This window comes from Amblyomma mixtum, chromosome 8 (genome assembly GCF_055824585.1).
Source record: "Amblyomma mixtum isolate Tamu chromosome 8, ASM5582458v1, whole genome shotgun sequence".
Lineage (NCBI taxonomy): Eukaryota > Metazoa > Arthropoda > Arachnida > Ixodida > Ixodidae > Amblyomma > Amblyomma mixtum.
Window position 1 is genome coordinate 5,779,773 of NC_143019.1, and position 26,853 is coordinate 5,806,625.

Genomic DNA, 26,853 nt, shown 5'->3' on the forward strand with positions numbered 1-26,853 from the left:
ACCCATAGCGACCGCGACGGGGCGGTTCTCCGCAGCCCCTCCGCCGCTGGTCGGTCGGTAATTGCATTGCGCCGATTCCTTCAGATCACGATTTCGTAAGTCCCCCCCAACCATCCGCAAACTCCCGCGCGAGAGCTCTATGCCCGCGGGGCGCGGCATGTACAAAGCGGGCGAACGTAGCACGCTAGTCTGGTGAGCTCCAACGCTAGCCTAAACAGCAGGGAAAAAAAAACCGCCTCAAAACTGACTGGCTTCTTAGCTAGTGTTTGTCTTTCTGTTTCCCTAGAGCAAAAATTAAGGAAGGCACAAGTGGCAGAAAAATGGATGCTGTTGTGTTCTTAATACCGCGTTTAGGAGCTCGGATGAGCTAGCTCATACGGATGCCCATAGGCAACGTAGCACACGGGTCTGGTGAGCTCCATCTCTAGCGTAAATAGCAAGAAAAAAAAAGAGAGTGAAAATCTGACTGGCTCCTTGCCTAGTGTTTGTCTTTCTGTTTCCGTGGAGCAAAAACTAAAGCAGACATAAGCGGCAAAAAAAAAAGAAACGGATCCTATTTTGTTCCTGTTTTGTTCCTATTAGCTCGGATGAGCTGGCCAGGCGGATGCCCACAGCCCCGTATATAAATAAACCTGGTGTGCCAAACTGGCTTCTTCTGGCTGTTCATATCTTTGGGCGCAACGTCCGACGCGTTGCAGCGTTCGGTAGAACTACCGGTGCAACCGGCCAAGACGTGAGCCCGCTATTACGGCAGAACTAACAGCGCATTAGTCTTGTTTCCTCCTTCGTCCACGTATCTAGCTCGTCACGGGCACGGTATACTGTAAACACACACACACACGCTGGTGCTTCATTCCGGTGGCCTCATGCCTGAACACCTGGCGGTCGACAGAGGGGGTGGCGGGCGGGATTCTCCTCTCTTGTTCTCAATCTATCCTTCCGTCCTTCCTTCCTTCTCGAACCAGGAAGGAGAGGAGGAGAGGTTGTTCGAACGCAGACTGCATCGATCGACACCACCTGCTGCCTACGGCTTCACGGTCCCGTCATCGGGTCGTGCCCAATGCACACTTTAACCTCCGGCGCTATTCATCGCATCGACGCATGATGAACGTCCACAAACAAAGCCTCCGCCGACGCTTTTCAGTGCGAGGATGATGTCGGTGACTTTCCAGGGTTAAATGTCGGCGACGCCTAGGTCCTAATTTCTCGTAGCCGCGAACTCTCAGAACTAATTTCTGCTCAACTGGAATGTAATAAACGTCCAATATATTTGGACAAAAATTTAGAATATTGGAAAATTGTAAGGTGCTGTTATGGAAATATTGAAGAAAATGGTCCATTCTTGCCATGTGTAGCAAAATCTTTCGTTTAAAGCTTTTCCATCGCTCGCATTGAGCAGCTAAGACCACCTTGAAGAACCAATGAAGAACGCTTTTGACGATAGCAAAAACTTTGTTAGCAAAAAATTCAAGCCTGGCGACGGCAGATCTGCGGATGTATTGAATGTTATAGAGAAATATTACAATATATTACAAAAAACTGCGTTCATAAACTCTTCCCAGTTCAAAAATTCTGTTTTCGAAAATTTTTCGGCATGCTAAATGAATCAAAGATTGGATGCTCCAAGGAAAGAACCAGTTTTGGCTGTGTAAATCAACTAGGTCTCACTCTTGCGGGTCGGGACTGGGCGTTCTGAGGTAATCTTTGAACAGGAGCTTATATGGGTGTGCAGACCATGCAGGTGCAGAACGTAACGCATGGACATGGTTTCCACGCATCGTCATGCGTTGTTCTCGGCTGGAGGAGCGGATGGTGCAGTATGGCAATCGGCAGCCACTTCTTTGTCCTAGAGGATGGCAAAAAGTTTTCAAGCATTTTTCAAATCTCTTTAGCCCCATAGCCATATGAGGTTTTTCTCCTACGAGGACTGGGTTTCCTGGAATGTCCTAACCCGAAACCCAGAACTTCATCACTTGCCGAAACACGTCGTTCGAACACGTGGTCCCCAGGCATCGTGGCATATGGACCGGTGTGGTAGAGGTAGCAGCCTTTGTATGGTTCAAGTTGCCCTATATGTTCAGGATGATAAGGTTTTGAGAAAACAAGGGAATTATACTTCATTTTTTTAGAGCTTGTCAGGGTATACGTAAGATTCGTACCTGCATGCGTTGTTTCGCAGGGCGAATGTACCGTGTTTTCTCTGTATACCGCAGAGGCGATTTCTTATCCCCACTCCTTCTATCTCAGATCCAGCCTTTCTCTCCCTCTCATCTGCGCTGTCATCATTGTTGTTTCCGCACACCGCCACAGAGCGCTCGCAGCTGCCGTTCGCAAAAGCGGAGGCGGAGGTCGAGTGCGTTGCAACGCCCAGTGTTCGGCGTATGACGCGAGAGAGCGAGCCGGGCCAGTTCAAGGCGAAAGCGTGACTCCCTGTGTGGCGAGCGGCCTTATACGCGCTATCGTGGAAGCGCGCTGTAGCGGGCACAAAGGCAGGCGCTGATATTGCATAATTATTCAGCCAGCTTCCTTGGAAGCGCGACAAAACAAACTCCCCTGCCCTGAAGCACTGGCAGTGCACTTTGGTGCATATTCATTTGTCATATATAATGCTCTGACTTGGACTAGTTGATGAGACATTTGTATTCTTAATTGCGGTACAGTGTCCTTCAACAACGAGACAAGATGAGCGAGCGGTTGATAACGCGCACTTGCTTCTTCGTCTTGCCTCTCTGTCCATCGTCACTGCAGGGTAATCAGGTATACAAAATTCATCAATCTTTTTGCAGGTCTGCTTCTTGAGATTGTGATCTGCGCAGAATTGCGTAATGCAGAGTGAACGTAGGACGTGAAACGCATAAACGTTAAGACCGCACTGTACGCAACGCAGTACCCGTATGATAATCCATGTGAAACACAGTGTCCAGACACAGTTTGAGGGAATTCTGTGTTGAATGCCTCTTTAATTCTGGCATTGATCTGCCGCCAATGGCAAGCTGTAGTGCTTCAGACTATATACAGCTATAATGTGGTATGTCGTAAGAGGAGAAATATATAGCGGAGGAAACTGACTGGAGCGTGAAATGTAGCTATGGAGAATATCGATAACTGCGCGTCTGCAGTCGGAAGAGGGATGATGCCAAAAGGGAGCAGACGTCTTGAGCGGCATTGAGTCGGGGGAATGGGGGTGGGGCGACAAAAGAGATTAGGAGATTTGCTGACACGAGGTAGCCGGGGCTGTAGCTGCAGGGGAAAGGCTACCTGAAAACCTGTTGAGTAGTGGATTTGGTCTACCTGGTGATGATGGTAATAGCGGCTCTTGACACTTCGCCGCTGTATGAAGCAGACGTGAACTGTTGTAGTGGGGAAAACACTCTACACAACAGATGCAGCTCATGCGCCGATAGCGGTGGCATGGTGGGCATTCTTCATGAAAATTGATGTCAGCCTAGTGAATTTTTCTGCGGGTTTCGCCTCCAGGACCAGGCTGTTTTAGTGCTCAGCTTGACCAACGTCAGTCTGCTCATGTGTATATTACTTTAAACAGGGCGCTTTCATGGAAATGGGGGAAACTATCGCCCTTCCGGCTTCCTATAGCGGGTAAATTGGAAACTCTGAAAGATTTCCTCAGAACAACCGCTTGCTACGTAAGACGCCACAAGAGTGAACAATGCGAGTGATCAATGGAACGACGCTGCTATTGTAGCCAGCCATTACATACCTATCGGATCAACTGCAGGTCTGTGGTTTTCACTGCACTGTTTGATCGAAGTGAGGCGAGGTCAGACGCAGACTTTGACACCGAATCCACACCTGACACCCGGTTTAACAACAAAATATCTGCACTTTGTCTACATCACAACGCCGAGAAAAAGAAAAGCATTCCCGCCAAGCACGCGGCCTGGTCCCGTCCTTGCAGCCGATGGGTTTTCTTTTGACTTTAAGAAAATAAAATAAGGTTCATGGTTTACGGGGGTTCAACGTCCCAAAGCGCCTCAGACGCCGTACTGAAGCGCTCTGAAAGTTTCGACCACCTGGGATTTTTTAACATGCACTCACATCTGACAGTACACGGGCCTCTAGAATTTCGCCTCCATCGAAATTCGACCGCTGCGGCCGGGATCGAACCAGCATCTTTCGGGTCAGCAGCCGAAAGCGATAACCACGGAGCCACTCGTATATGCTCAATATTTGGAAAGGTGGTTGCATAGTGCCGCGATCGTGATGCAACTGCGTGTTGTGGTAACACAGACGTATATACCACGTGTTAGTATGCTTTTAGCGTCACTGCTATGACGACATCGTTTCCGTTGTCCCGGTATCCTAGCGGGCTCCACAAAGGGAGCCGTGCGAAAAAAAATTCAAGGGGATGCTTCGTTGACCTAAAGTGCGGTGAGGCGAAAGCCTTTAGCGCGGTGTTGCTGCTTGTGTCACTGATGTGTGGTTAAGATGTTAAGTACACAACTGCTGTTTGTGAATCTTAAATTCTGGAGACAGTGGAGGGCGCTTGGGAGGCATCCGTATGATTCGACGCCTTTCTGCAAACACTCTCCAGCATCCTAGACAAGGAGAACTGCATATGCATTGGCAGGAAGTAGCGCAGCCATTAGCACGCTCGGCTGTGGAACGGAAGGATGGTGGTTCGAATCTCATCGTGAACAAAGATTCTTTTTCCAGTCTGACTACAAAAAGCCTGACACCTCTGCTGACAACCATCTGTCGATAACGATGAGGCATTAAAGGCTTTAGCCTTAATAGTTTATTCGGTTCATGGAACCGGCTTGCCTGTGCAGTCATATATCCTTACCACATCGGAGCCTTCGCAGAGCACTTTGACATCCCTCCCCCAACAAAATGTAATTAGCGGCAGTCGAGAACTGCTGTCCTAGAGTAATCACTTAAACCACCGCCGCAGCACCCCGGGATATGTATCGTCAAAAAAAAAAAAAAAAGACCTCAAAAGAATGAAACTTCTTGAAGCCAAGCAACAACATTCTGTAACTTGCTATGTCATAGCGTTAACCGCTGCGCGAATCTCAGCGCATAATATTTAGAGGTCGTGGCGCGGTGTGGCCAACCTTGAGAAGCGGAGACTTTGTGGAAAAGCACTTCCAGGCGTTAACAGGCATAGCCGGGAGGAAAGCGCTCGGGGGCCGCGCTCTTTGCGTAAGGGACGGGCGAAAGCTTGCCGGCGACGCCGAGAAAATGCGCAAGCACCCAGCAGTTGCGAGCAGTGTACTGTGCGGGAGAAACTGCAGCGTCGACTGCGTTTAGGGGCACTGTCTGCTGCTGCTGTTGCTTTACGCCATACTGCAAGGACGCGTTTTCCGCGCCCGTGTGTGCGAAGGCAGCGGGTATACGCCTGTGCTGTCTTAGCAACGGTGTCCGTCGCTTGTATTTTTTTTTTGGCTGAAATCATGGAAAAAGTGCTGGCTCGAGCGAAGGGAAAATGAAATGCGGTGTCATGCGTTTTGGACCGTCCGTCAAGGACGATCCGCCTCGCCTCAAAGGCCATAGAAACCTCCGTCTGGTATTCAGCGGGAAAAAATGTTGTACTCTTCAGTGCTGTTGCGAACGTCTGCTGAGATTCTTTAGAAAAATGAAATGTGTTACTGTAGCGAACACTATAGCTCCGACAGCGGATGCCGCAAGGAAATTTGAGGGCGGTTTTTCGTTTCCTTTAAAGCCACTCCGTTCCTTGCGCTGAGGAGCCAGTTCGTAACCTGTACACAAGTACGGAGATTGATGTTTAATATATCAGATAAACTGCAAAGTGAAGGCTGTATGCATACTAAAATAGTTTTTTATATGAGGTCTCTCAAGACCATTAGCCATAAAAAGATTGCAGTGTGGTAACAGTTGTAATCGATTATTCCTATCAGGGGTAACGTCTCTTGCATATTCTTTCTCGGAGCGTTCCCGTAAAACTCTGCACTAAGTCTGGTTGCGGGAAAAATAAAAATATAAACAACTGTGGTAAAATATATATCTCAAGGCACGTATATTGCTCCCGAAAAATGCATGGAGGAAACCTCAGAGGTCTCCCGTTTCTGTCTCAACTGTCATAAGTGTAAAATAGGGCCCAGTATCTTTGTAACAACAATAGGACCGCAGTTAATTCCAGATTGTACATAATTATCGCTGCATGTTGCGTGCCTTGTTGGCTTCATGACGCCCTTGGACTTTCCTGGACCTCTTGTTCAGGGATGGAACACAGTATCGGTACTGTCCATTGCCAGGCTTGCACTGCCAGTCTTGTCTGTCCCTTCAATTAGAAAAAAAAATCATATTATATTTCATGGACTTTCTATAGACTGTAAATAGACGGGTTGAACAAATATTGGGAAGGGTTCTGGCTGGAGCTTAATTATTAGCGAACTTCGCCTGCAAGCATCACGCAGCAAATGTTTCAACACTGTGCAACGCCAGCGCTTTTTTACCAACGGCGAAATTCCCTTCGACAGTTATCTCTGTAAAAAGAGGTCACTCGAAGTGCGCGCGCAGTGTTTAGCGGTGTAGTTACGACTGCCCTTCTTGCTTGCCGGCTCACAGAGACTCGCTGGTTCTAACTGGTCTCCTTACATTCCGTCTATACCTTCTCTTTCTTCTTGTCTTCTTCTTTTTTTCCATCCAGCTGCGAGCTTTCTCTCCTCTTCGCTCATGCAGTCGGTCACTTCGTGACGTCGAGTCGTGAGCAGTGGCGCCGTTCTCACGGCTACCGTACGCGGTTCGAGCGGGGAGAAAACAAAATTGGAGAGAAAGAAGAGATGAGAACGAGAAAAGAAGGAAAGTGCCCTGCGTAGGCAGCTGAACAGTGGAAGCCAACACAGCTGCACGACTGGAGATTAACGACTGCCTTTTACATTTAAAGCGCGCCCGTGGCTCGTAGCATACCCGGCTTGAAATTGGCGCACACCTGAGGCAGTTACCGGGAAGAGCAATTTTACGGGGTCAGCTGGGAAGTAGATCGCACCTAATCGCCGACAAAGAAGACGACGAAACGCGGGAAGCATTGAGAACTAGGATAATAGGAAAGCAAGATAAACGTTGCTCTTATAAAAATGGTCTAAAGGCAGTCTGTAGACATCTTATGGACTCTACTGCCTTCCTACAGATATTCCTTTTTTGTGAATTCATAATCTATAGACAGTCTATAGAAAAAAAGTCTACTAAAATGTTTGACCATCAATCTATAGATTGTCTATGGACTGTCTATAGCATTTGTGTTTTCTATAGACTGCTCTCTAGGATTTGTCTACAGACTTCACAGAAGTCTATGGACAGTCTATGGACTGCCTAAAATAATTTTTTTAAGGGTGAAGTGCACAGTCTTCCGGCAAACAACTGTAACAAAGGTTTTCCAGCACCAAAGAATACAAAGTAAAATGCTGCTAAAAAGAATTTCAGCGAACGACAAGTATTATATGGCCAGAGAACTTCCAGCTAAAAACTTTAGTTTAAATTTTAGCATAGTTAGGTTTTTTATTTATGAGGGTTTATTTAACGCCCCAAAATGACTCAGGCTATGAGGGACGCCGTAGTGAAGGGCTCTGGAAATTTCAGCCACCTGGGGTTCGTTAACCTGCACTGATATCGCACAGCCCACGGGCCTTTAGAATTTCTCCTCCATCGAAATTCGACCGCCGCCGCCGGGATAGAACCCGCGTCTTTCGGGCCAGCAGCCGAGCGCCATAATCGCTGAGCCATTGCGGCAGCAGTTTTAGCATAGATCTACCAAATAAATTCTAGAGCTTAAGTACCAAATTAATGAGAAATATCGTGTTGTTGGGTAGTCGGTCATTCATCAGTGAAAATGGCAGCGCAAAGAAATGGGGACGGCATCGATAAAACATAAACCATGTGACACAGACCACAGGCACAGGATTCAGTGCTTGTCTTGTGGTCTCTGTTTCTTCGCTTTCGATTCCGTTTCTTTTGCACTGCCTATTTTTCTAAACTACGAAATATTTTTCAGGAGATAATTACAAGGGAACATCCATGAAACAACTCATAGATAACTTGCTGCAATGAGCTAACAAGATACATCTAGTGACGAACGGCGAAAACAGTTGCAGCAAAAAAAAAAAAAAAATTCCCGAAAAATCTCCATCAAAGAGAACTACTGAACAAGTGCCAGCAAATGGGATTTGAATAATATTTTGCAAAGAACTGTCAAAGGCAAGCTAGAATTCTACTAGAAAATCAGTACCAGATTACAAACAGACAAAGAACATCCTGAAGAAATTACTCGCGGATTTCTGGCAAGGAAGTATTAAAGCTACCACAGCATTTCCAGCATAAAGGTAGTAGCGTATTTACAGCAAGGATCACAAGAAGGAACTATCAAAGACGTTACAATGATTTTCTAGCTGTGAATTACCAGAGAGCCTACTGCGGCCAATTAAACTGGAAAGTTACGCATGCCGCGCAACGGTGTACAAAAAAATACCAAAAACAAAAACAAGACTTCACAAAGAGAACCGTGGTGGCAAGTCCCGAGGAGCCGCGTGCAACAGACCCTACATAACTACATGTTATATTTTGAACATCCCACTTAGGTATACCATAAAAACTGCGCAAGCTATGACGTTTATCACTCCCGTCACAGGAATTTCATATTCATATAGAAAACGCGATGTTTGTAGAATTACAAGGCTTCCCAGCAACGCTGACATCATTGCATCATTATAAAGAAACTTGCAAAAACATAAGCAACACAGCTGAAATGACAAAAAAGGCGTCACAATGACTCCTAGCTTTGCCCTTTCCCTTTTACTACCTGTAACCACACGGCAACGCACCGAAGGAGCGATACCGATGTCGCGACGTTCCGGAACGTTGTGTATTACCGGCCGCGGGAAATTACAAAAGAAACAAGGCTTGCTTTTTTTTTCCGTTGCTATTGTTTTCCGGAAAGAACACCCTAGCCGTTTGTTGTACGGCCGCAACTATGCCCCCCTCTGCCGCCGATATCTGCTGACCACAGAGCCCAACGCATACATCCGCGTTCTGGACCCCTCCCCTCCGCGGTCCAATACCCGTCATCAAGTTTTCACCAAAGTGGCGCTTTCGCTATAGTAACATCTTGGCGACAGAGCCGGTACGGACCTTGGCTAGGAGAGTGGACTACGAGGAACGTTATGGAGGGCCTGGGACTATAAAGCGATGAACCGAGGGGAGGAGGGCTCGCGCCATGTTAGGTGCCCTCTAATCCACCTGGCGGTCGCCACAGGCAACCGCCGAGACACTATTCCGAGCCCCATACGCTTTTCTTCATACCCGACATTACGCATCTCTCTACTTTTGCTCGTACCGCGGTCCGTCTTCGAGAAAATAAAAAAAAGTGGCATGGGAAAGACTACGAGTCATATGCGACTCGCAACAAATAAGAAAACCACGGGGTTCGAATGGAACAGGGGTGTACGTGCACTACAGGCGCGGTAAAAACAGGTTGTATAACAGACTACGGGGACGTTTCGAATCTGCTGCTTCTCTCGTCTGCTTTCCTTTTCGGATATGTGAGAGGCGTACAAAATGGCGCCTCTGTAAGTACGCCCCCGATGGACAAGAAGCGAAAACGACGCGACCCGAAATCCGGCTCCAAGTCCGGTCTTCGCGTTTCGCCGTTGCCGACTTCAAGACCCGGTTCACGTTCAGGAGGCTTCCTCGTGGAGAAAGCGGGCGTTGCGAGAAACGGCGAGAAACCGCGATACGCGACGCCACTGCCGCGGAGCAGACGACGGCGCCACGGAGCCGCGGCGTCGTCTGCATCACAGCCGTCGACGCCTCCGCCGCCAGGCGGCGTCGTGTGTTCTTGCTGATTCCTGCTGTCGCCGGTGTGTGTCCCCGGCCGCCGCCGTTGCACTTTCGTAACCTTCAATCAGCGGGTCCCTGTGTTTGCGCGAGCGCCCGACCTGCCCTCCCACTGACTGCAACCGCGGAATAGAAAAACAAAATCGAAAGATGATGGACGCTGTGAGCAAAGTGAAAGGGGATCTTTAAAGCTAGAGAATCTCGGCGAACTGATTGTTTCTTGGTTCCCTGATATCTTTTTACTTTTTTTATGAAGCACCTGTTGTTCTTAGTCACATTTTCTACTGAGACAGATACCGGATTTACGAACACAGCAGACAGACATAAGGCTGCACTCCCGTTAGGGCGAGAAAACCGTGTCGTCTGCTCGAATGCTCGCACGCATCTATACTTAGGATATAACGCGGTATGTTCTACATCCTCCATCCCTCTCGCGTGCGTGTCACTGCAGGTTCCTCCTTTTCTTGCCTAAGTGTTTTCTGTCTTCGACGCAAGGCGGCGGCACGAAGCGCGCCGGGCGCCACCAATCCGTTTTCTAAATCAATGCCTGTCGACAAGCGTCTGCTCTTTAGGGCACGCGAACATGCAGACGACGTCACCGGCGAGCGTGAAGACTAAAAGGAAGCGTGCGCCGTTTGGTTTTATTGCGCATGCGTACTAGCAGAGCTTTTCAATGCACTGAGGGACTCTAGCACTATGTAAGCGTGTAGGAGTGTGCCGGTTTTCGTGCGTGGCGTTTAAATAGCGGACGAGTTTATCGCGTGAGTTTTCGGTCGCGTGCATCGGCTCTTGTGTGTATAGTACTGATCACCGCTGTCTCGTGCCTCCTCATTACAAAAAAAAGAGAGAAAGAAATAACAATAAACACGTAGCAGTGGTGAAGAACTGGAATAGAAGCATGGAGGCGGCATACGTCAGTTAACTAGATGCTTGTTCACTTTAAACCGCTTCCCTCTTCTGGCTTATTCGATTGTTATTATACTGTTTGCTCGAAAGTATACGCTTGAGCCGTTTTCTCTTAGCTGATGGATGAAGGGTCGTGCGGCTCTTGTTTGCAGGATACCTGTACGAGTAGGAAAAGAAGTGGCGCTAGACTTGGCGCAGCCGTAAGATTGAAAAACAAAAAGGGCGCTCAGAAGGGTGGCGGCTCTGCGTTTTATTGCTTAATGCTCAGCGAAGGAGGAAGAGAAAAAGAAGCTAAGGTCGTGTCGCATCATATTTACGACCAATTACGCAGCTAGCGGGGGGCAATTTCGTTTCATTTGTATCCTTGCTGCATGGAGGGGTCTTGAGGGGCGTATCAAACCGCGAGCGACGGTATAGTTCTTGGGAATTGTGACTCGAGTAGCTCGCTTGTTTCAAGGCAGTGGTGATGTGAGAGAGATGGGCGGCAAGTGCTCGCGGCTTTTGCGTGTGTATTTATATTTTGGCTATTAGTTTTGAAGGGTAAAGTTGGCTGGAATGTTTCCCTTTCGAAGCGAGAGTCAACAGGAAAGTGGTTGCCATTTTCTCAGTTACATTAAACCGCTAATATTGATTTGGATAAATACATCCTGTACTTCCCACACTCGTATATATATTCAAGCTTCTCGGCTGTATACATGCACCCAGAGAGGGATGTTCGGGTGCATGCAATGAATACATTTTGGCATCAAACAGAAGTCCCTGGGCTGGATAGGCTGGGCACCACGTTGGAAGGCTTCGGAATATTTGCACCAGCTGGGTTTCTTTGATGGGGCACTGAAGATTGATTCAGCCAATTATTATTCTCAATAAAAATTGATTATTTGGCCCTTTCTGGATTTATCGCTGAGATAATTGAAGTTAAAAATCATCTTATAAGTCGATTCAAACTGATGATGCACTTACCGAAAAGGACGAGTTTCCGCCGTTTTTAACTGAATGGCGGTGTTGCGGGGCCACTTTGATCCGCGCCCAAGAATTAGTTAAGACTTAAGAAATTCACTCGCGAGATAGGGCGCCGATGGAGACATGTGCATGCCGTGTATGAAAACTACGCTTTCAGTGACAGTGTTGTCTTCGTAATTAGGACACGGTACCTTATCGACACACGCCAACTTCCATTCACCTTCTCTGTACGTACTTTTAAGTTGCCCTGATATCTGTGTTCACTAGCGCTGTAGAAGATATTGGAAACTATATGCAGTCTATCGCCTTATCCAGAGTAGATGTTGGGATGGCCTGCATTACAGGAACGGCGGAGCCCATTTTATAGATAAGCTCACAGTTAGGGTAGCCGGAGGGATCCCGTTCTTCACTCGTCGAGCCTCCTCTGTCAGTTTGTCTCTTCGGTGACCGAAATTTCTGTCGTCCTAGTTACTGTCGCCGTTGCTCCCAAAAAGGAGACAAACCCCTCAAGAGCGTAGTATACTGCCGCCGCTACAACGCTACGGTTCCCTGAAAGCCCCATTAGCTATCTCTGAGTGGCATCTTTATGCATACGGCTACCTGCATACGTATCGCGTTGTGCCCAACTCTATATCAGTGCATTTCCAGTAGAGAGCGTGCAGAGACTGAGAATAACCAGTAGGAAGAAACAGGCCCTGGTGTACGGGGAGTCAATATTCGTGGTGGCGGCGTCGGAGCGGCGGCGTTATTTAATTAGGCGCCGAGCGCCCCGGGGCTCATGCGGGCACCTCAGTGGAGAGGCATGCAGAAAGGGAGGAAGATGATAAAGATAGGTGCAGTGCAAAAAAGGATGGTGGAAGGGGGGGTGTAAGGGAGGTAAACAAAACAAAGAAAGAAGCTAGCAACGCGAGCAGAGGCTACACTGCCTGCGGAGTTCCGGCTGTGGCGACCTCCCGAGGGGGGCTGACCCGGCCCGGGGGCTCCCACACTGCCTGGACCACAATCATTGCCGTGTTCTCCGACGCCACCACAGCAGCCGCCGGGTGGCATGCATGCGATAGACTGGCGCCATGAGAATGTACGCTGCCTGAGTCTGTGTGTGTGTCTGTGTGAGCTAGTACCGATACACATCCGATACGTGAGAACGCCGCCTGTGAGTTGATTAGGCCTATTATGCGTGTCGAGCAGGTGACTTTGGGTTATCGCGATATGGTAGCATGGCTCACCGGGTGGAATGCTGGCTAGCACTGTACCCTAAATTCACTCGTTCAGGCGTTGTAAGTAAGCATGCCTTTCTTTAGTGCAGGTTTCCTTAACTCGTCTGATGACGGAGACAGCAAACACAAATAGAGTTATTTGCTTTTTTTTTTTTTAGTTTGAGTGATAGCGGTATTACTAGGGGGATGGGTATTAAAAGGCAGACTCGATCAGTTTCGAGCTTTCGAAGAGAAATGAAAAGTAAGTAGACATTGACAGGTCAATGACAGAATGAAAAGGAAACACTATAACCAGGGATCCGTAGACCTCAACAAGTAACTACATATAGCTCTACGTCATTGCGCCGGTAAGTTTCAAGCAGGTTCGACGGGCGTATGTGTCATGCTGGTGGTGGCGCTCAAGTCGCGAGCTGCACAGGCTAGAACTTGATATAGGCATCCAGGCTAGTGAATGGCACCGCCAGTAAGTGCGCAGAGCTCGCGATTCACAGAGACTCCTGCCAGGCCTTATCATTGCGGCCGTATGCGCCCACCTTGTAGTATGTGCTATAGCTTAGCAGAAAACTTACTTTCGGCATGCTGTTTACAACACTCGCTAAGTATAAATATCGCTTGCTGGCCTTTTGCTTGATTTGAATTTCCGACAGTACACGCTTACTAACCCCAAACAGAAAAAGAAGCCTCCGCGCAGGCCTTGTGCGAATAGTGAACAGGTGTCGCCCAGGACGCCTGTCTGCCTTACCATGCTTTATATATGCGGAACGGCGTAACGCTTGGCCTGAGAGGCTATGCTTGTTAAGGCTCCTAAAAAACGACAGCAAACAGGACATGCCTCGCCCTACATCCATAAGTACAACATGCAGTCTTAAAATAATGGCAGCGAAATATGCATCAGCTAAATGTAAGTATGAAGGGAGAACAGAAGTTTTCAGGTCATACAAAAATGATAATATCTGCTAGTGAAGGCGTGACAAAAACTGAGTTGAAGCTTAAAGCTGAATCTCACTGGACCTTCGGAACCAGAGGCGTGGATGGAGTGAATCGTATGCATGGACGACTTGTTCACTAAAGCAACTTTTAGGATACTGCGCTGAAGCGAAATGCCACTCGTGTTAGCGAAGGCGAGACACAACATTGCGGGTTGAGCGAGTGTGAGGAAATCTACGGCGTACTTTGGTCATAAGCCCGCCGAATGCGTTTCCCTGCGTCTACCGTGCGGCTTCTACGGAGGAAAAACCGGGATGCGAGAGGTCCAGACTGTAAAGAGAGTGACCCCGCGTCTTTATTCCTGGGCGCTGAATGCAGATTGCCGCTCGATCTCTTTTTCTTTTTTCCTTCTTCCGCATCCCTGCTGTGCATACCCTTGCCTTTCGCTTCTTTATTTTCTCAACGTGGCTCGCGATCGAAGAGTGTCGCCCCGCCCATCGTGGCCCGGCCCCGCCCACTGGACCTTTCGGTTGGGGGCGTTGCTTTGCGGTCGGCCGAGACTGTGGGGCGTGGGATCGTCTTCTGTTCGGTGTCTGTTTGTTTTCTAAAGGTTCGTTCCTACGACGCGGGATGCAAAATTTTGGCCCTGCGTGGCAGCTTAACGTCTCGGCTTGTTCGTAACATAACATGACCTTAGACACGATGCCCCCCAAAAATGAAAAAAAATGAGGGGGGTGGGTGGAATTCAGTGATACAGTGCACTGACTTTACAGATATGCATGGTTCCGGGAGAGCGGGTTGACTTTGGAGACTGTAGGAGAGGGGGGGGGGGGCAGTGGCAGTTTGGGCGCTTGGAATCACACACTCTGTACAAAGTGCGATCAATGCGTCCAATTGTTATTATCTGTTATTAATGTTTAGTCCGTTTTTTTGGCCCAAGGTGAATGTTGTGTTTGTCTCATGCGTTTCCCGCATCGCTTGTCTTGTTACAGTATTCCGGAAACACGACGTCCTGCCAGAGGTTCCCCTTATGCACTTCGGATTCTCTAAGGTAAGTCAATGGGCCTTCCATCACTAATCGCTACATTTCCAGCCGTTGTTGGATCTTGCTGCACCTCGTTACTGTTAAACGAACCTATACGAAACCACCTAACTGAGCTGAGGGAAATGTCGCAATAAGCACATGTGTGTGGTATTTTTAGGAGACCTTTCTTTACTGGCCTTCGTCGTTATGGTAGGCGCTCTTCGGAAAGGGTGTCAGCACCTGATCTTTTATCTTAATCCATTAGAAGGTTTCATGGCTTGAAGTTCTTGCAGTTATATATACCACCTGTCAACAAGGCCTTTCTTTGTGAAGCAGTACCAGAGCAGTACCAATGAGTAATTACTCCCTTTTTACAGTACCAGAGGAACCAGCACCAGCGCTAGTAACTCTGGAACACGGGTCTTGCGGCTGTTGCTGACCGTAAATTGCGGCCAAATTACCAGGTTTTCTCAGTGTGAGGTTGAACTTCATTGTGGCCTCTCGATAGTAAAGCAGTGAATAAAAGACCCTTAAGTTTGACTGCACTGGCGAAAAAGTTCTCAAAGAGTTCGCTTTGCATACGTTGCCCATAGGAAGCCTCGGAAGGAAGCCATCGCTCTTGACATCATGACACGTCGTCCTGGTTTAAAGGGCTCCCGAATGGAGCACTTACAGATCCAGAAGACCTCAAATCCGGCTTCTTAAGCTCACGCCTTACAGCGCGTTCAGGCTAGCGACATATATTGAGATGAACGAAACACCACGGCCGTTTTTTCGACACATCGCTGTCATGAAGAACGAGCGAGTTGTAGGTGCGTCGTCTTTAACACTGCAAGGCGGAACCTCTTTTCTAGGGAATCATTATCCAGATACAGGGTTCCGTGTAGCGTGCAGCATTCCATCAGCATCGCAGTGAACAATTTTTCTTGCCCGCATATGTGTTTTTTCATACACAAAGAGTACACTGCATAGAGCATCCGTGCACACCGCAAGCACTACGCATGCATATATAGCGACGCCACTAGCCATACACCCGCCGTCTACAAAGGCATGCACTTCAAGACAAGGCGAATAGTCGTTTGTCTTCTAGAGCGCTGCCATTATAGGTGGCGCTAGAATGCGTCAAAAACACCAGGCGGCGTTAGCATCGCAAAGCTTTACATTCGTTCCCTTCCACTTCGGCCTTTTAAAGAGAAGCGACGTCATCATCTGCTGTGCAAGACCGTGTATAGAGATAACACTGCTGGCTTCTAGTGATGGCGTGATAGCTGTATCGGCCGCCCGTGTAGCTTCGCTTCAAAGTGATGGAAAAGAAGAGGGCGGAGGGGCAGGGGGTGAAGAGGCGGATAAACCGCTGACCGCCGGTGCTTGACCGCAACAACAGATATGCTCTGAAAATTTGAGCGCCCCTGGCGGGACAGCGGGGCCAAATTGTGGCCAAATTGCGGCTTGTAAGCTTAGGGTTTTCGCGCACAGCCTATGTAAGCGCAAACAAGCAAGCGCCAGTGAAAACTGCGGAACTCTATAAAGAAAGTAATTCTCTCCGCACATCGATACGGGTTCTTCCCACAGTTTGTACGGAGCGAGCTACCCGGATAACGCGATGGCTTCTTTCTTTCGGTTTTCGACCCTTCTTTTTCATTTTTAGTGTTTGTTTTTCCCAGTACTCTCTCCCGCTGCTCGCATCTTGAGCATCTTTGCCCGCAGCCACCATCTCCCGGGGCCAGGTAATTCTTATCAGCCGCCCCAAACTCCGTGTAAGGGGCCCTGCCAAAACAGAGCTGAGGGTTCTCCGGGGCGACCTCTGACCTCCGATGGGGTCCCGCGAGCGTTGCTGCTCGCATTAACCTCTGACACGGAGCAGTGGTCCCCTCGTCCCGCTCAACATGGCGGGCGGGCGGGCGGGCGGACGCCTTCCCCTCCCGGCGCGGATTGCATCTCTCCATCTTTATGATTGGTTTCGGTTTTGCTTTCCATGCCTTTCGTTCTTTCTTTACCGTCCGCTTCGTCGCGGCAGTTACGTAGCTCTATCGTTACGCATGCACGCACAGGTCTCGTCTTATGCCTCTCTGCGTTTTTTTTTTAGCTTTCTGTCGGCTCCGTCGTATAGAGCTTTGTTTCTTTCGTCTGCTTCGCTTCGTCTGTGCCTTATCCATCCATACGCGTCCGCCGCTGCATCGTCGTCTGCTTTCTCCCTCTTATTTCCCCTTTCACATCGTCTGCGCATGCGCGTACTAGTCCTAGTAAGGCGTGGTTATTGGTGTTCCCCGCGGCGTGTATGTGTGTGCGTGTAGCGTGCATACACGCATCGTCTGCACACCACCAATGGCTGGCAACCATCTCTGCAATTTTGATGTGTTAGTTCTTTCTCGATCTCATCCGGACGCTCGTGTAATTCACGCGAAGAGGAGGGGAAAAGGGCGGCGGTGTTTTTTGATATGCCTCGGCGGCCTGCGTCATTATCTCCGCGTCGTCGATCTCCGCTAATCGTCGCGCGCTGTTCATTACGGCATTAGGCGGCGCTCTCAGCCAACCAAGGTTGCTCGGCCGAAAGAGGGAAAAGAAGGCGGGCGTTTCTAGCCGCCAAGCGTAGCAGTACAGAAGAGGTGAATTACTCTGCATGGAAGGGGAGGACCTTGATCTCGCTGGGGGGCATATTTAGTCTCGGTATATGAATAGGGTTCAGTCACACAGGTAGGTACGTCGCTTCCAGAAAATGCGGCGGCTGCGGGCAGGCTTTCTGTTCTGGTTGGGACCAAGGAACCCAGGTTTTTACTTGGAATGAACACCACCGAAGAACCGTCCGTGCCCACGCACTGTGCACGCTGTGTATGAATGGTGGAGTCATTATGTGTTCATGACATATTCATGCGCACACATACGCTGGAGGACTTTAAGGGCAGCGAACAAGCTTGAAATCAGATTGAGGACAGCACAGTCCGCCATGAAAATGATAATGATAGCGGTAACGCAGAAACAGAAAGACAACGGTTTTAATTAGGTAGTAATCGTAAGGTAATAATAACTTAGCTGAAGTGGAGAAATCGGGCTTGGCCAAGGCCTGTAATGAGGGAAAGAAAGCATTGGTGGTCTGTAAGCGTACCATTGTCGATAACTGGATAACAAGAGAATGGGAAGGCATGCTGCGAGCGGCTTAGATCAATGTGATGTGATAAGATTAGTCCTTTTGACGGGTGATAGGGTTACCATGTTGGGCGCAGGCGAAGGCTCAGTGGAAACGGGTGGTAGATTTCTTGTGGTCTTGAGAGAAAACACGCTTGGAGACAAAGGACCAGAACGAGGAGGACACACAACTGTGGTCCGTGTGTGAGCTCTTACTGATGCGGCTGATGACCACGGTGACATAAAACAATTCAGTGCTGTATACGGCTGAAAAACACCTTCAACACTCAAAGGCGTAAGTGTCACCTTCTATGTTTCGCAAAGTAACCGGACAACGGGGTTTGCTTCTCAGCCGTATAATGGAGCCCTTAAGGTATCCCTAATTACCAATACGTATAGAAAGGTGAGGTGAAGGTTTGTCTTTAGTGTACAGAGGTTTACAAACTAAGTGATGTCATATGTGTTCTACTAATAGGCTAAGAAAGAAGTCCTTTGCCGGTTACTTTTAGCAAAGACGGTAGTTATGTTTAATTAGATACAAAAAAAAACGCGTTCCACATCACCTTTATAGTGGCTGAATTTTGAAATGAAACATCTGTACCGGTGCTCTAAGACATCCGCTGGAACCTTGACAACATACAGTTTTATTTAAATTGCCATGCGCTTCCAACAAACGAGAGACATCGCAAAAACCTTCTTACACTCCGGTCTCTTTATTCTGTAAATTTTGGCTCCACCGATGATTGCGTGTTCGTCATTGCACGAATTTTCACGTCTTGCTAGCCCGTCGAAGAAAAACCTCCATGAAATCATGAGATTAGCTTTCTGTACGGCTAAAAGCGGTGCAGGCATCGGAATGCAAGTTAGAGACGAAGAAGGCTTTGTTTTATATTCCCTACGTGTTCATTTGCAGTACCGGATTTGTAACGAGGCAAGATAGAAAATTGCAGTTACTTTGGCGTATAAATTAAAGGTAGCGCTGCGGTAGTGTTTTCAAAAATTATGTGCAACACTTCGAAATTTATCACACGTGCATGGGCAATCTTTCCGGCAATATTTCCTGGCTCCAGTGGTGGTATCCCTGTCCAAGTGCTTTGGAACAGCATGGGCTCCAAAGGGCGTGGGAAAAAATACTGTGATTGCGAAATAACTGCAACGCCCACCGAACCTTCTATAGAACTAAACCAACGCGGTCCACCTCATGCAGAAAACTCCCGCATGTGTTCGCTGCCCTCCACAGACTGCTTGGGGTCTTCTGGCATGATCCGTCCGCAGCCGTCAGGGGGGTGGGACCGATGTTACACATACGCCACGCCGCCACGCCGCCAAGACCCCACCTCTCCTGTCGTTTATAATCTACGTCATAGCCGGAGAACCGACCAATGAGCGCTTCCAGAAGCAGACCAGGATGTGGCCCGTGCATGCCTGCAGCCGCGGTACCGTACCAGGATCTTCTGGTCACGCTCCCCGTCCCGATCTGGCCCGTCTAAGAAGGTCGCGATAAGGGGGCTGGCCTCGGGGCGTGGGCATTACGCTGCTATGCAGCCAGCCCGCACAAAGACAACGACCGCCGTGGCGGAGCCCTGCTTCGCTCTTCGATGCGAGCACCAACAAAAGAGCAAAAATTCTCCTGGCCACGCCAGGTACAAAGCATATACGTCGCTTGATAGAGCCCCAACAACAAAACGCTGTCCGCTGTATCCCCGTGCTCCGTTCGTGCACGGACAGCTCTGCGGGCAGGGGTAATAGCGCGGTGCAGCTATTGGGGGAGGGGAGGAGTAGGGAAAGGGCGCTCTGCATCTCGGGAAATCTGCTCGTGGAATGCGTGTAAGTGGCCATTCTTGTGGCGAGAGTGAAGTGAACGCTCGATACGTGTACGCGGTGATTTGCCGCTGCATTGTGGGAAAGATGGGGACGGTGCGTTCGGAAAGGGCGTACTTCACAGCAAAGGCTTTGCACGCGGCCACTCGGGATCGACAAAGAGCCAAATGCTATGCAAATTGTGTTCCTATCCGTCCGTTTGTTCTTTTCTGTGATTTAGGTTTTCACCTGTTTTGCCCATTAGTGCGAGTCCAATGTGGTTTCATTGACTAACACTAAGCTTAAAAAATACTTGAGGCAGAATGGAACGCCACGTGTCCTGAGAATTAGCGCAAACTTAATGTCTCTGGGCGACAGGAATAACTTGCACCTGTCTGTTCCTCATAGCCTGCGTTCTTTAGCACTTTCACGTTGAAAGTAATTTTAACTTCGTTCCGATTTCTAGGATCAGGTTCCCGGCTATTCCGCGTTTTTTGAAACGAAATGTATTCCTCGACTCGCGGCTACTGTTGTTTTTCTGGAAATTTCTTATGCTTTATGATTAAAGTTGGAGACATTCTATCCACGCGATTACATCCTTCGGGAGCCGGAAGTGTTCAGCGCCCTGAATAGCCGATGTCATTTATGGCGTTCAACCTTGCAATTTCCACGTCCTGTTTTAATTCAGCTCAGCCCGTGTTCCAGTCGTTGTAGATGCATGGCTGCGAGCATATTGTCTTCTGCGCATAACTACGACGTTTTAAGCCTCCAAAAAACATTCGCTAGGGTACCAAGCTAGATGCAATATAGCCCCGAGGAACTCCAAACTTCTTGTAAATGGACGAGCAGTAAGGATCAATTTCGACTAACCATTGCAATTGATGAAATTTTAGTTTCAGCGGCGAATGAACCCTTTCGACAGTCGGAACCACCAGTCTACCGGTTTTGTCGCTACGTCAGTTTCCTAGACGGGCACCAAGAACTTTTCAACGGAAAATTTAAGAAGATTTCTTGTCAACACTTCTTGCATCCCTTCCGGATAGTCGTTCAAACTTTGGTCAGCTCGCTTCAATTCAAACCGTTCCTAGCTGTCTTTTCAGGCGTGGGAACTTCGTATACAGGCAGACGGGCTATGTCGAAGTTGTTCTACGCTCTGCTTTAGTTGGCTCCCTCTTGAACGTTCGTAAATATTTAGAGTAAGTTACCAGGAGCGAAAATGGACCACAGAAGACACGTACGTGACGCAGTTGAGAGCTGTGCCCGGCGCATGCGTTCAGTGTTGCCCTTTTCCTGCAAATGGAAGGTAAGAGCCGCCGCGGTGGCTCAGTGGTTATGGCGCTCGGCTGCTTACCCAAAAGACGCGGGTTCGATCCCGGCCGTGGTGGTTGAATTTCTATGGAGGCGAAATTCCAGAGTCTCGTGTACTGTGCGATGTCAGTGCACGTTAAAGAACCCCGGGTGGTCGAAATTTCCGGAGCCCTTCACTACGGCGTCCCTCATAGCCTGAGTTGCTTCGGGACGTTAAACCCCATAAACCGAAGGTAAGAGAAGAAAAGACAACGGAGGTGATGTTTGGGGGCGTAGGTGATTGAGGCCTATACGCGCAGCATTCCGGTAGTGGCTCCCGGAGCACAAAAAGGCAGCGCGGGGCGCGCCGTGTACGCTGCGCGTACGGGGGCGGCATGGGAGTCGTGCAGAGTGGCCGCGTGTACACCGCGCTCCAGGAGGGGTGGTGTACCGGCGGCGGGGGCAGTCCACTTCGCTCTCGCCCAGCGGTCGTCGTCTCTTATCGCGCGAGAAGTTCGTCACGATCTGGGCAGTTCCCCCGGAGCGGCTGCTGCTGCTGTTCCCGCCGCCGCCGTACACTGAACGCGCTGGGGCTACTCTGCTCCTTTATTCGACCCCCCCCCCCCCCCCCCCATACTCTTTGGCTGCTCCACACACAGACACCCTCCCCGCAATCTTCGCTCCAGCTGGGCATCGTGCAGGCGCAAGCCGTCAGGTGTAACTGTCTCGCGGTCTGGGAGCGTGTAAAAGGCCACGCTTGCTTGCTTGCTTACCCGCCCGCCTTTCAGTCGTTATACTGGTCCGTTTTGTTCGCGGCGGTTTGTACCTGATGCGTTGAAGAAAGAAGAAGAAAAAAAGCGAGGAGATGGCGGGGGGGGGGGGGGGGTGAAAAAGACTGGAGGCTTTCGTTTGTGACCTCGAGCCGACCAATGCACGGTGTGTATACCCTAGACGCGCGGCAGGAGAGGTTTGCAGGGATCGATCGATGGCGAAGATAGAATTAAAGTTCTTGTACTTTGTACAGTATTTGTGACTTCCATTTCGTTACTTATTACCAAGTTTTGGAAGTCTAAAGTGATTTTTTTTTCCAATCCTTACCCGATTTGACCGTAGTCTTCTCGTCATAGCTATGGCGTAGAACTGGCGCAATGTTATCGCATAAGCCGGAAATATCAAGTTCGTTCAAGCAGAAACCTGCCTCTCCCTAAGTGGCAGCCACATGCCAGTCGCGGGAACTTACAGGTATAGGCGACTGCGTACAGCTGAAAGCTTTTGCTAAGAAAACGTGACACTCATTATAAAGGAGTACTCGCACTTCTGCAAATGAATTTGGATTTACCTTTGTTAAGACGGTTTACTCTGCCTTTATTGGCCGTTTTAGACCTTGTGGTGTGGACGTAGACCACTAGATACACAAATGAGAATGCCATCTCAAACAAACAAAAAAAGAATACAATGGGTCCTTTGCAAGAGCAAAAATTTCCGACTGGGGCAGTCCGGTGCCTCACGCGCAAACACACACACGTGCGTACAAAAACGCGGCGGCTTTCCACAGTGACGTCATACAAGAGCATGTCGCGTGACCAGGACGTGCCTGCAGAGATCACAGGGACGCCGCCGCATCCACCTTTAAACACAGCGTTCACCTTCTCCGGCCAGATGCTCCCGCCTCTGACCACAGCCGTGCGGCACCATCCATTCCATTCCCTTCCCCCCATTCCCCCCGCGTCCCCACAGGAGAGCCATGCACAGCACTCGGGTCATCGCAAGTGCGGCGGCATGGTGTCGCTGTCACTTTTTAATGCCTCGTAAAAACGATATCCCCGAGAGAGAGGCGAGCACCACGCACGTCCGGCCCGGACGGGGACACATCAGCCACGCAATGGCCTGAGAGGAGGGAGCGCCCATATACTCGGTCGAGATGATGACCGTCCAGAGCTCGGCGGGACATAGCGCGTGCCGGGTGACCGGAGCAGGTGCTTAAATCCTCGATTGCGCCCAGCGGTCATTGCGTTGTTAAGCGCATTTTCTTCCATCCTCCATGTCCTCTCCTCTTGCACCCCCCCCCCCCCTCCCTCCCACCTCCAACAGCTGTAGTATACGTGCAGTTTCACCGCGCGTCGTCACCTGTCTCCCCCTGGCGGGGCACGCGGGTAGGAAGGAAAAGTAAAAGGCCCTTCGTATGAGCTTGGCTGTTGCCTACGTGTGTCTCGCTGTGCATGTGCTTAGACGGGGTTTCGAGGCGTTCTAGCTAGCTGGCTTCTCCTGAAAACTCAAACGAATTCTAAGAAAAATAAAAACACATCTAAAAACTGCCCCTTCTATGAGGCCCGCACCCTCCTTCTCATTATCACTCCAAAAGTTGCCAGCCTGTGCTGCGAACTGTTCTCGTAGAGAGTAAGAAAGATTCTTTCGCCGGTTGAAGTCGTGGACCTTATGAACTCACTCTCTCGACCTCTCGCATTACTGCCAGCGACAAAAAAGAAAAAAAGGAAAAAAGAAAAAGGGAAGTAAAAAGTGTTCCGACCCGCTGAATTGCGAGTGGAATAGTCACCCATGAAGCGTGTCGCTTAGGCCGTTAACTCGACTGGCAAAGAACTATATAAAATGAAGGAGAGGAAAAGATAAAGAAAACGGGCGAACGATATCCTGGTCGCAGCGCATGTCCTTAACGACGTGGCCGCGGTGTGATGGCTGTGTAGGCGCCGGACAGTGCGCCGGTGAACACGGCAGGGGAAATTTGAACGCGTTTTCTCTTTCCCACCTGACTGCTTTCTTTCGGAACTTCGCGCCAAGGCTTTGCGTTGCCGCTTGGTGCTTTCGGAGTCCGAAGGATGGCCTGAGATAACCGCCTTTAGGCGTCATCTGGCGGGCGAAAATTGATTTCTTTTTAACCATTCAGCGCCGCCACCTGCGGAGAAAGGCAAGGAACATTTTGTTATTCCTGTTGAAACAAAATGCCCGGGAATCATTGCTTGCGGCAGGATCTGGCAGAGGGCATTGAGGTACGAGAGCACGAGATTAAATTTCTCATGCCGGTACTTCCGTGTCTCTATACAGACAACACAGGCCGTTCGATCAGCCTGTGAAAGCTTTCAAATGATTACGTCTCTTTCTCCAACACTTTTACATCTTTTTGCGAATGCCCTAGTGCAAATAGGCAAGGTAATTAAGGAAGGATAAAAGCTATGTGTATGTATTGCGCGACGTTGTATAGTTCCGCGTTAACTGCCAGTGGGCACCCGTATATGTTTCATTACCTTCATGTAGCTTTCTATATAAGCTTTAAAGGTAAAATCTACAGTTATAATTGAAATACGCCTGCGGCTACCTCGAGGATGTGTTCAGGCGTGCTCTAAAGATCGCAGTAGTGCCGGGTGTCGCATTGCGCGGTACTGCACTGGACTGAATACGGCTATGCTGTGCAGTGTAGCTATTATAAAATGCTAGCAGTGCGAATGTCGATAGCATCAGTGTGTACACTTCATTCTGCTCATCTTGTCTCTGAACGGGCCATGTTGCTGGAGGGCTCTACTGGTCAAGTTGTTGGTGCTGTCATCCGATGCACGAAAACAAAACAAAAAAAAAACGATGAAAATGTGGGTGCGTTCTTCCAAAGAAACGTGCCATTTTCTGAGCACTGCTCTGAGATCTATTGGGGCTTTTTTTCTTCTTCGCGTGGTGTTCATACTTTGTTCACGCAGGTACGCTGCGCCGTTACTCCTTTCATTGTAAACAAAAATGAAAAAAAAAAGCAACACAATATTAAAAAAGAAATCAGGGCAACAAAGTGCTCTGACGATTACAGTTGCGCCTCGTACCCGAATATGTATCTCTATGGTCGGTTCATGTTACCGCTTCGGCGGGCTATGGCCCTGCCTCTAAAGGTAAAAAAAAAAAAAAAAAAGTTACCGCAGACAATGAGGAGTTACGTCGCACCTTCGGAACTCCGAAGCCCCGTCTTGTTAGACTCAGGCCGTCGTTCCTATACTGCGGCAACTTCCCTCGAATGTGCAGCGGGCTTACCGTACTGTGCACTTATTGCAAGTCTGAGAAATGCCTTAGTATGCATTCAGATACAACCTTAGTGAAAACTATAGATTCCGATCTGTATCCTTCTAAGCCGTGCAGTGGGTGTATTGTAGCACCCGTGGAAGGCCATAGCTTCGGATGGGTGAACAAACAAGTTCCTTTTACCATGGAGACAGTTGTAACTCTGGCCACGCAGAGAGATGCACGCGATATTTCCGAGGCACAAACTCGGTGTTCTGTGTATCTTCTACGGAGGCCGTAAGAGCAGTATGATCTGCATTGCTCCTAAAGAGCAATTTAGCGTTTGCACTTGCATAGAACTTTAAAGGACAAGGAAGGAATCATGCGCCACTCTGGACGAAAGGTATTAAAATGAAGGGGTGCTTCTCCTTCATTCTTCAGCGGGAATCGTTTGCAGCATGGTGACAATACGTTTTGCTTCATACTGTTTGGACTTGTACAGGTGCCCACAAAAGTTTTCGGAACAAGAAAATTAGAACAAAGCATAGTTTCTGAGCAGTTTCAGCATGCATCCACGAACTGATGGATGTACTCCGTTCTTTCCTCCGCGAATAGACGACACACTTCTTAATGCCTGGCTGTTACTCTACGAAGCGAGAAAATTCAAACCTTTTGCGATTTCGCCATTCACAAAACTTTTGTGGGCATCAGTACGCCTGTCCTGCATGGAAAAGCCACGACGCGCTAGAGTCCTGACTGCGACTTTCTCTTTAGACGTTCGACTCGCACTCGTGCCCAAGTGGCCACAACACTGTCTGCACGGCCATGTTCACGCGAGCGCATTCCTGGGGGCAAGGCGGATCCTTCGGCCTTATCGCATCATCGAGGTCCGGTTCGCGCTGATCGGCCGTCGGCGACTTTCATGACGGACGATCGGGCGGCACGCGACAACACTCTGCAGGCGCCGCTGTGCTGCGCTTTTCGCACGCGACTGTCCACCTCTGGCACTGCCGCTCTCTAGCAGAGGACGCGGAACGCGGCCTTTGGGAAAGAGAAAGCTGCGAGCTAATTCGAAGGAATTCGTCATTTTTTTTTTGTGACTTACTCCATAATTGTCTTGGTTGGGAAAGCGAGAGCCAATTAGGGCTGCACTCAGGGACAGCCTGAGAGAAATTCATGAAGGAGCATTCAGTCAATCAAATATATGATTGATCGGTTAATCAGTCAGTGTTGAGTGTCGCCAGGACAGAGCATCCACATGCACAGACCATGATGTTGTGTTCGGTGCTTCACGGCATCATTTTTTTTTTATTTCAGAGATGAAATCAATGCCGATAAAAAAGAAAAAAATTACCGGCGGGACAATTAATAAGTAAATCAGCTAACTGATCCACCGATTAGCCAGTGAGTGTATACTGTTGCTAGTGGAGAACGTCTGCATTATGTGCTGAGCAAAGTATACGAATTCATGCTGCCATTTTTCTTTGTTTTCTGCGAAAAAATGAATTACATTTGCGTTAATTAATTGAGCTCTGCTTTGCTAAAGTGTTTCAACTAGACTGCATACTGCAGGCTTGTCGGTTTGTCCATGTTTGATTGTTCGACGCAATAGTATGGCACTGCGCATACATTTTGCCGTCATTTTACTCTGACTCTGAGGACGAGGTGCAGACATTTTCAAATTTATTTCCTCGGCGCTGTCATATTTCCGCTGTGCTGTGGCGGAAACGTTTCAATTGTCTTATGTCATAAACACATCCTACTGCGAATGCGTGGTATAGTCCAAACCGCACGTGCGCTTAA

The 26,853-nt window shown here is 49.0% G+C and overlaps 1 protein-coding gene across 1 annotated transcript in view; it reads left to right on the forward strand.

The window, feature by feature from the left end:
• The window catches only part of dysf (neuronal PAS domain protein dysfusion), a 170,077-nt gene that overhangs the window by 100,161 nt on the left and 43,063 nt on the right, over window positions 1–26,853 (forward strand). The window contains exon 3 of the mRNA XM_089556381.1: window positions 14,816–14,874. Coding sequence (XP_089412507.1) covers window positions 14,816–14,874 — 59 coding nt within the window. The remainder of the gene's footprint in view (window positions 1–14,815; window positions 14,875–26,853) is intronic.